Below are 10,084 nucleotides of genomic sequence, written 5' to 3'. Positions count from 1 at the left end.
CCCTCCATCCTGCTTCCATCCACAGCATACTAAAAATCCCAAACCCTAAATTTCTCACCAGGTGACACACCTACACTGCTCTCTATAATCTGTTTCACACTTTTGTGGATTCTGGTCTATCTTGAAGTCCAGGAAACTTTGTCCATGGATGAGGGTCAGAGTCAGTGCTCCCCTGGGGGTCAGGGCACCCCAGAGCAGACACAGAAATATTCCCAGTGCTCTGGGTTTCCACACCAACCTGTATTTCCCTGGGTGCAGCTGGAGGCTGTGTGCTCTGGTTGTGTCAGTGCTGCTGCAGAAAGAGCCCAGCCCCAGCTGAGCACAGGCACCTTTCAGGAGCTGTGCACAGTGATGAGGGCAGCCCTGAGTCTCCTTTTCTCCAGGCTGAGCACCCCCAGCTCCCTCAGGGCTTCCTCTCAGGGTTTGTGCTCCCAGCCCCTCTCCAGCCTCGCTGTCCCCTCTGGATGTGCTCAGTGTCCCAAGGTCCTTCCCAAGCTGAGGGGCCAGAGCTGGGCACAGCACTCGAGGTGTGACTTGGATTTATTAAACTTCATCTTACTGCACTCTGCTCGTCCATCCAACCATTCCAGGTCTCCCTGCAGAGTCCTTCTCCCTTCCAGTTTCCTCACTGGAAAGGTCAAACCCTGAACAGGCTGCCAAGGGAAGTGGTGCAGTCACCATCCCAGAAAGTGGCCAAAAACTGGGTGGATGTGGCACATGGGGACGTGGATTAGTGGTGGATTTGGAAGTGCTGTTAATGATTGGAGTTGATGATCCAAGAGGTCTTTTCCAGCCTGAGTAATTCCATGGCTCTCAGAGAGGCAAAATCCCTGCAAAATCAACTCTTGCACCCTCCAGCCCCAAATTCACCTGGCTCCAATCATTAAAGGTGGAAAAGGCTGGGAGGGAAAATAAAAAAAAAAATAAGGATGACATGGATTGGGGCTACTCCCCTCCATTTCTACCTCATTTTTTTTATTTTCCGGAAGCCATCAAACACCTCTTGACCCCAGCACCACCTTCTCATGTGTCACCTTGTGTCACCTGCAGCTGCTGGCAGCAACAAAAGCCTTTCAAACACTGTGAAGAAGACAAAAGAAATGTGTGTCCAAGGCAGGAAAGATGCAGGGCTTCCCCAAACAGAGGAGTTTATTCAGTGTTTGTTCAGGCTCTGCTCACCCCAGGACAATAAAACCATTCTGAGCAGCCTTTGCACAATGGGAGGCAGAGGAAAAGCTGCTTCAGGCAGAGATGGGCAGCACAGCCTCATCTTTGTGGCCTCTGAAGGGTCCAGATTCATTTATTTTCCCAGCAGAATGACTCTGATACCAATCCCACACCTGATCAACAGTGTAAGGAATGGTTCTTGTCAGCAAGCAACCTGAAAGTGCATTTATTCTGTTGTATGTCTTCACACCAAGCAAAAAAAGGCATCTTCTCTTTCAGATGAGTCCCATTTAAATCAGAGGTAATAATTAATGAGGTATTCCACAGCATCATTTTACAGCAACCATAGAGTTTTAATCAATATAAGCATTTTTTTACAGACAAATTCCTTTCACAGTAACACTGAAACAGAGGCAGAATGTGATTTTGGACGGGTTTTGTTACAAATATTCATGCAAAGGCTTTTTTTTCTTTTTTTGTTTTGGACAAAATGGGATCTCACCTGGGCAGCTCTCTCACTGTGTCAGGGATTTATTGCAATACAAAAATAAAAAGGGTTCCTATAAATCACTGCAGGTTGAAAGGGTCAGGAGGCACAGAGCTGGTTGGCTTTGGAATAAGAGAGGAGTATGTTGCAGCAAGAAGAAAAATTGGAGAAGCAGAGGTGTGTTGGCAGCCAGAAAAAAATGAAGCAAAGAAATGCCAAGGCATTGGACTGCCCTGAAAACCCAGGGGGTGGTGGATGGAGAAAACCCCAAGGTGGCAGCAGGGACAGCGTGAGGGGCACAGAAAGAACCAGAACATGGTGAAAATCCTCCCTCAGCAAAGCCAGCACTTGTGACACTGAAAATATCCTCTTCCTCTCCCAAAAAATTGTTTGAGTGAAGGGAGTCAGAGAAACTGGCCTGCTCCCTCCACTGGCACCAAAACAGGGGACAGGACAGGAGGTTTGAGACCTTTCTTTCCCAGCTGGGATGAGTTAAAATCAAGGTCTGACACGTGAAGCACAAGATGTTCCTCTTCCTGAACACAATTCCAGTAGTGGGAAGAAACACCAGCCCCACAGAAAGTTGAAGAAGCTCAATGCAAGGAGAAATTTGTAGCAAAAAAACTTCAGCCTGAGAATACATCTTAATAAGAGCAGCATGACCTCCACTCAAAAAAAAAAAAAACCTAACAATTATAATACCTCAGAATGGTTATTCTGAACTGAAAAAATCAGTGCATGGAACAGGGAATGTCCTGATCCCATTGCTTGGGAGAGCACAGCCTGAGGGATCCATCCAGAGTCCAACCCAACACACAGGGCTCCCCCTAAATAGATCCAACCCAACAACTCATGGCACCCCTAAAAATTGGGGATTACCCTCAGGAAAAGCTGCAATTCCCTGGATTTGTCTCCCCACGGCAGATCCAACCCAGTGATCTGCCACAGCTTTGGCTTCCCGCTGTTCATCCCAGTTTGAGGAATCCTCCAAGACCCCTCCCCTGAACAGCAGCATTCCCAAACCCCCAACCCGACCTCTCCCTAAGCTCTCCCCCACCTACTTAGCGGCACCTTTGGGCCACCACTGGGGCGTGGCGGCCCTGAGCTCCACCCTGTCCCCTGCCAGGGGCACGCAGAGCGGCTCGTGCAGGTGAGCCAGCCTCAGCAGGGCGATGCCCAGCTCTCCTCCTCCAGCTCGGAACCTCCCCGCCCGCTTCCCCGCCTGGGTGAGGATCTCGGCACCCTCGGGAATGCCGGCTCCGGGGAGGGGCCCCGGGAAGGTGACGGGCAGCAGGCGCTTGCGGATCACGCCCACGTGGTGCGTCCTGGCCGTCAGCTCCTGGCCGATGTAGCAGCCCTTGGTGAAGCTGATGCCGTTCATGAAGGCCAGGTTGGATTCCAGGGGGAGGGCAACTCCAGGGGGGAGATCTTTCACCCCTTCGGGGATTCCTAGGGAGAGAACAAAGGCAGCAGGTTGGTGCCTTGTGTTATCTGAGCTAGAGGCTAGGCTGAGCTGGAATGGAAATAATAAACAATAGAAAGAATAAAGCAGGGATTTATTAAAAGGATCTCCTCCATGGATCCACCTTGGGCAGCACAAGAGCCCAGCCCAGATGAACCCAAATGGTCCCAAAATGCACAACCAGTCACGGGGTCTCTCCCTGGGCTCAGCTCTGCTCCATGTGCACATTGCAGTTCAGTCCAATTCCAGGTTTGTGGTATTCACATTCTTTGAATAGAAAGAGACATAATCTTCTCTCTCAGAAGCATACAGAGAAGAAAGAGAAAATAATTTATATTTTTCTTCTCTGTTCCTGTTGGTTTTGTACAAGTGGAATGTGTTAGGGAGATTGCTTACCTGAAGGGATTTGGTAATTGGATTCTGGTGATGGTTGTTTGTATTTAATTAACCAATCACTCAAAGCTGTGTTGGGAGACAGTCATGAGTTTTCTTTAGTCTGTAATTTAGTATAGTCTAGTGTAATATCTCTTTAACATAGTATTAATGTAATATAATATAATTTAATAAAGCAATTGTTCAGCCTTCTGAATCAATGGAGTCAGATGCCAATAATTTCCTTCATCAGGGGTCCTGATTTTACAATACAGCTGCAGCCCCTGCAGTCCCACCCTGCTTGTTTTTCTCTCTCCAGCCCACGGGGTTTGTGCTCTTGGGCTGAGATGTGGATCATTTGTCCTTGGTGCCCAGCTGGAGCAGGAATTGTTTTGTCTCCCTGCTCTGTGCAGAGAGCTCACCATGCCCTGATGTGAAGCTCAGACCCACACACTAAAGCAGCACAGAATGTGAAAAATATAAAAGCTGAAACCTGAGGCATCAAGGTAAACACTGCTCCTCGTTAGATTTGTGCTATGAATTGTCTGGCTCGTTCCCAGTTTGATTTTCCAACCCAAAGGGATCCCAGTTTCAGCACGGGACCATCATCTTTCCCTCCTTCCCATCTTTCCCAATTAATTTAATCCTTTACCAGCATGGACACACTAAAATCAAAGGCTCTGGGGCTCCCAGGACTGAGATCCCTGTCCACTCTCCTTGGCCTCAGAGTTAACTCAGCAAATCCAGCCACAAAGTTTTTAGGAAGCCAAGTCTGGGTGTTTCCTTTTCCTTCCTCAGCAACAAGCAAATGCCTGAGCTGTGTGTCATCTCAAAATAATCAAAATTACTCAATCCACAGAAGCTTCTCTCTAAGAAAATGAATAATCCTGGCTTTCTTCTAGCATTCCTGACCAATCCCCATAATCTGAGTAAGAGAAAATTATACCCAGACAGAATTATAACCACCAGCTCACTTTGATACTCAAAGCAGCAATTAATACATCTATTAATGAACAAATTAAATGCATTAAGACATGAGAATGAAGGGTTTATAACTTATTACTGCCTTAAATCAGCACGTGAACTCCCATAGTGCAAAACAGGGCTTGGCTTTACCTTGTTTATACCTGTGCCTGTGGTAATCCTGAACGTCTCCAACTTGGCTCCCAGGGATAATCTCTGACACATTTGCTCCTTTCTTTGCAATCAGTCTCCAGCCCATGACTTCTGCCCTGGGGTCGGGGGTTAGGAGCAGAGCCTGGTCTGCACATTTTGGGAGGGAGCTGGCGTCCCCAGGGAGCACAGCCCACAGGGAGAGGTCGGGGCGGGGGGCGATGGTGACTTTCCTGCGGATCTTGTAGACTTTCAGGTGCTGCTGGATGGAGTCCAGGACGCTGCTGTCGCACTCCAGCAGGATGTGAGGGTCCTCTGCTGTGCTCCCGTGGAGCCTAAAAAACCAAATATCGCACCCCCAAGGTCAGGAAAACAAACACCCACAGCAGCGGGAGCCAAAGCTGGGGGGTTGTATTTGGATTTTTATTTGGATCGTGGTGCAAATGCAGAATTCCACACAGGGATTTTTGGATTTGCACAGAAATTTCTGTGCAAGTTTCTGGATGGCACAGAGGGAGCAGCACCCACATCTGACAATAAAATAAATACCTGAGCTGTTCCAGCCATCTGCTGTGGCTTCCCTAGCAAACATTGCCCTCACTTCTCCCAGAAGCAGAAACACATCTGCCCACGTGGAATTCTCTATTCTTACCCACAGTGAAGGGAGTTTCAGCTGCGGGAGAAGCTTTGTTCAGCTGTGCCTTCCACTGTCCCACAATCCCAGGATGGATTTGGGTTGGGAGGGACCTCAAAGCTCATCCTGTTCCAAACCCTGCCATGGCAGCGACACCTTCCACTGCCCAGGCTGCTCCAAACCCATCCAGCCTGGCCTTGGGCACTGCCAGGGATCCAGGGGCAGCCACAGCTGCTCTGGGAAGCTGTGCCAGGGCCTCCCCACCCTCACAGGGAGGAATTCCTTCCCAAAATCCCGTCCGTGCCGCTGGCAGGGCTCCGAGCTCTCCCCTCAGCCCGGCCCCACAGCACAGCCAGCACCCACACGCGGGGATATCGCACCCATCACACGTCTCTGCTGCGGCGAGCCCCAGGGGCTGCACTGAGTGATGGCACACCCACGGAGGAAGCGCTTTTTTTGCACATTAATTTTGACTTTTTGGCATTTAAGCCGAAAAAGTCACAGCACAGCCCCCCCCCGCCACCCACAATGGTCTCTCCCGGCTCGCCTCCCCCCCCACCGGCCGCGCCGCTTGGTCTCACCTGTACAGGATGACGTCATACAGGCAGCGGCCCTGCACGTTCAGCGCGTGCGCGTAGAGCGCGGGGGGGGCGTCGCCCTCCGCCACCAGCTGCGTGACGTCATTGGTGAGCAGCCCCTGCAGGAACACGGCGGCCTCGGCGCCCCTCACGCCCAGCAGCGCCCGGCCCAGCGGGAAGCAGGCGGCGGCCGCGCCCCGCTCGCCCCGGCACCACCGGCGCAGCCCGGGCGCCGTTAATGCCCTCACCAACATGGCGGCGCCGTCACAGAGTGCCCCCACAGCCGCCGCCCGCCGCCGCCGCCGCCATCTTGTGTGTGTCCGCTGGGGGGGCGACACCTGCTGGCGGGGCCGGAGCGCCGCGGGACCGCCCCCTTTGGTAGCCACGCCCCCTTTCCCTCTAGACCACGCCCCTCCAATGTAGTCAGCAGTGCTTTGGTCACGCCCCTATCCGCATAGCCACGCCCCTTGTGTTTGGCCACGCCCCCGTGGCGAGCGGCGCTGCCCGCGATCCCGAAGGAGGAATTTGGGAATTTTGGGAACCCCCCCCGGCCTTCCCCGGGATCCCCGGCCGTGCAGCGAGCAGGGAACTGCCCAGAGCGCTCCCACGTCCCGCAGCTCGGGGCTGCCCGGCCCGGCTCTCCCTGTCCCGGCTGCTCCCCGTTGAATTAATTGGAGAATCAGCCAGGTCAGCCAGAGCATGGCACGATTCCTTCAGCACCTCCGGCCCTGAAATCCACCGGGTGCTGCAAGCAGAGAAGGCACAGCGCCGTTCTCCCCCTCCTGGGACAGTTTGTCTGTCAGGGTGGAAAAGAGACTCCAAAGGTCCCTGTTTTCCACTGGTTTGTTTCCCAGCTGCCCTCCATCCTCCTTTAACACCCTTGGAGAAGCTGTCAGTGATGCCGGATTGGGGTAAATTAAAAGTTCATTGTAAGGGAGTAAATTATGATGTTTGGCAGCGTATAACGTTTGGCAATTACAAAATTTGGCAGTTTAGCAGGAATTTCTGCTAAGCAGCACAACATCATTATTATTTTTATTATTATTATCATCATCATTATTATTATTATCATTATTATTATAATTATTTATTTTATTTTATTTTATTTTATTTTATTTTATTTTATTTTATTTTTTAATTTTTATTATTCCACTGAATTATTATTATTATTATTATTATTATTATTATTATTATTATTATTATTATTATTATTATTCCATGGAATAAAACCATGGAATAGTGGAGTGGCTTTAAAGGTCATTAAGTCCAGCACGCTGCAAGGAGCAGGGCCATGTCCAATCCATCAGGCTGCTCAGCCTAAACTGATTTTGACTATTTCCCGGGATGGGACAGCCCTGAGTCGCCGCTGCCATTCCCGATCCCCTTCCCAGCGGCTGCCGCTCGGTTTGAGCCCATCCCGCCCCTTCCCGCTGCCCCCGCAGCTCCCCGGGCAGGGGGAGGGAGAGAGAAGGGGCAGGATGGGGGGGCTGCCCCCCAGTGACCCCCCTAAAACCTCCAGGACAGGCACAGCAGCACAAACCCGCCCATCCTAAAGCCCTGAGTGAAGGGAGGCTCAGTTTCATGGAGTGGATGCAGGGCTGGGCTCTCCCTCCCCCGGTGCCCCGCAGTGATAAGCTTATCACACATCCCCAGGGTGTCCCGGCAGCGCTGAGACCCGTGGGGTGCTGGTGCTCACCCTGGAATCCATTCCCCGCTGGAATTCGGGGCTGGCCCTGCAGCTGGAGAAATAAAGATGCGGCAGAGGTGACTCGAGGTGACCTTGGCACGCGTTCTGTGCCCGCCCGTGGCACCAGCTGAGTGTCACACAGGGGCTGGGGACACCTGCCTGCCTCTGGGGCAGCTGGAGGAGCAGAGAGCCGATGCCCAGGCTGGTTCTTTTCTCTCCCTGGAAGTGGGAATGTGCCCAGAGCAGGGATTGGGTTTGATTTTTTAAGGAGAAAGGGGAAAGTCCCAAATCTGGACGCACAGCTGGGCTGGAACTCCAGAGTCCAAGAAGCATCGTGGTCCCACATCTGGATCCAGCTTTTGGGTTTTTTACCTGTTCCACATCCCTGCTTCACCCAAGGCATGGTCAGTAGCCACTGGTGTGCTCTATCAAACCCCACAGAGGTATTCAGAAAGGCAGCAAGGGGAATAAAAGTGAAAATGGAAAACAATCAGGCAGCCAATTTGAGTCTTTATTTGTTTTACCACTTCCTACTGCTTCTATTCCCTCCCCTCTGCGTTTGCTTTTCTTTTCTCATGGAGTTATTCAGTTATTATGTGCAGAAATGCATGTTTGAGTCCATAATTTATTGGCTAATAAAGTCATATTGAAATACTTCAGTGTCAGAAACTACAGCTCTGCCAGTTTGTGCATTAAATGAGCCCAGGGGATGGTTTGGGACAATCCACGGTGTCACTGAGACCTGCAGCCCCCCAGGAGCCCTGGGAAGGTTTGTGCCAGCCCTCAGTGAGTGTGTGCCTGTCTTCACTCAAAATGGGGGCCTGAAACCTGCTGGGAGGGACAACACAATTCCCAGAGCTTCCATGACTTTAATTTCTACTGGAAGGTGTGGAATTCTAGTGGGAGAGGGTTGGAACAAAGTGATCTTTAAGGTCTTTTCCAACCCAAACCATCCTGGGATTCTGGTGTTGTCCCTGTTTGGATCACCCCCCACCAGGTTTGTCATTTCCAGGGGTGTTTGTGGAAGGAGAGCTGGTGGCACAGGGTGACAGGACACAAATTCCCTCCTCTCAGCCAGTGATAGTGTCAGGATCCCTTCCCACAAAGGACAGAGTTCCCTCCCTGTCCCTCAGCAGCCCCTGGGTGTTGCTCAAGCTGCCAGCAGCCTCCTGCTCCATCAGATTTCCACTCTCTGCTCTCCCCCTGCCTGAAACCCTGGGCAGCCCGAGGCTCCCACTTGTGAGGGCTCATCCTTGGCATTTAATTATCAATAACTCATCCTCACCAGGGATAACCTCTGCAGCCAGCCCTGCAGGGCAATGCTGCCATAATAAACTCATTTTCTCCAGCTTTTTCTCAGGGTTTTAAGCACAAATCTTCATTCACAAACCCACGTGAGCTGCAGTTATCCCTCCCAAACCCTGTGCATGAAATATTCCGGGAGGGCAGCCACAGGCAGCTGGGACACAGGGCTGTGGTAAACCATAGCAGCACTCCTGGGACAATATCCCACAGCCCTGGAGAGGAAAACGGGGATTGTGGCAGCCTGGGCAATGCAAAATCAGTGATGATAGGAGGGAATTGCAAATAAACCAGGCAGGAATAGAGCAAAGTGGAAGCTGAGCTTGGGGGGAGTGAGTTTGTGCAACAAAAAAGGTGCTCTGAAAGGAGGGTGGGCATCACTCTTCTCCCAAGGGACAAGTGACAGAGGAAAGAACCTGAAGTTGCACTGGAAGAGGTTTAGATTGGATATTAGGGGAAATTTCTTCTCTGAAAGTGTGGCCAGGCATTGGGACAGGCTGCCCAGGGTGGGACCACCACCCCTGGAAATCTTTAAAAACCTAAAAAAAAGTGCGGATGTGGCACCTGGGGACAGGGTTTGGTGGTTGTGGTGCTGGGTTTGTGGTTGAATTCAAATTAGAGGACTTTTCCAGCCTTGGGAATCTGTGATTCCTGCTGCTGGGACTGAGGGGAAGGGACAGCTGGTGCTGCATTTCCCTGGTGTGGCTTTGTGGTGGGTGTTTTACTCTAGGTGAGAGCAAAAAGGAATAAGTTGTCGTTGTTGTGTTGTACTAAAGTCTTTCTTTTATATTCTTTTAAGATCTTTTGAAGGTGAGAGTTCTAGGGGGATTTATTGTTATTTTTGGTGTGGTAGTAGTAGTAAAATAGTAATAAATTGAGTGGGATTTTGAGCATTTTGTCTGGGGCAGGGTAACCTTACAGAAATACCACTACCATGGTAGGGTTGTGCCTACAAGCAAAAATGCCTCTGCTCTCTGCTCCAGCTTTTTAGAGCAAGGCACTTAGTCTAAGTTTCTACCAAAAGCTAAAATCTACATTCTAAATCTATATTTCTATTTGTAGCTCCATATATCTCAGTTTCTCCTTGGTTTCAGGTCAATCCCTGGACCTAAATTTCCCTCTGGGGCTGTGCCCCTGAGGGGTTTGCATTCCAGCACCCTGGGAGGAGGGATTGGGAGCCAGGGGGATGCTGTGGCTGGAATTCTGGAATTCTGTCTGCAGGAGGAGCAGCCATGGGTGCTGTGATCCCAGAGAGAACTGCAGAGCCACTGGCAATTTCACT

At 51.0% G+C, this 10,084-nt stretch overlaps 1 protein-coding gene across 2 annotated transcripts; it reads right to left on the bottom strand.

Moving 5' to 3' along the window:
* Positions 1 to 1,499: 1,499 nt before the first annotated feature.
* Positions 1,500 to 6,162, bottom strand: IBA57 (iron-sulfur cluster assembly factor IBA57). Of its 2 annotated transcripts, none has more exons than XM_064416333.1 (3): positions 5,817 to 6,162; positions 4,616 to 4,936; positions 1,500 to 3,103 (listed from the first exon to the last, which is right to left on the bottom strand). In XM_064416333.1, the coding sequence occupies exons 1-3, from the start codon at positions 6,065 to 6,067 to the stop codon at positions 2,716 to 2,718; spliced, it is 960 nt and encodes a 319-aa protein (XP_064272403.1). In that variant the 5' UTR covers positions 6,068 to 6,162; the 3' UTR covers positions 1,500 to 2,715. The 2 variants fall into 2 exon arrangements, with proteins under 2 accessions (XP_064272403.1, XP_064272334.1); XM_064416264.1 differs by having other exon boundaries at positions 4,605 to 4,936; positions 5,817 to 6,156.
* Positions 6,163 to 10,084: the final 3,922 nt, after the last annotated feature.

The sequence above is a fragment of the Passer domesticus genome, chromosome 1 (assembly GCF_036417665.1).
Source record: "Passer domesticus isolate bPasDom1 chromosome 1, bPasDom1.hap1, whole genome shotgun sequence".
Classification (NCBI taxonomy): domain Eukaryota; kingdom Metazoa; phylum Chordata; class Aves; order Passeriformes; family Passeridae; genus Passer; species Passer domesticus.
This window is presented reverse-complemented; position numbering and strand designations above follow the sequence as displayed.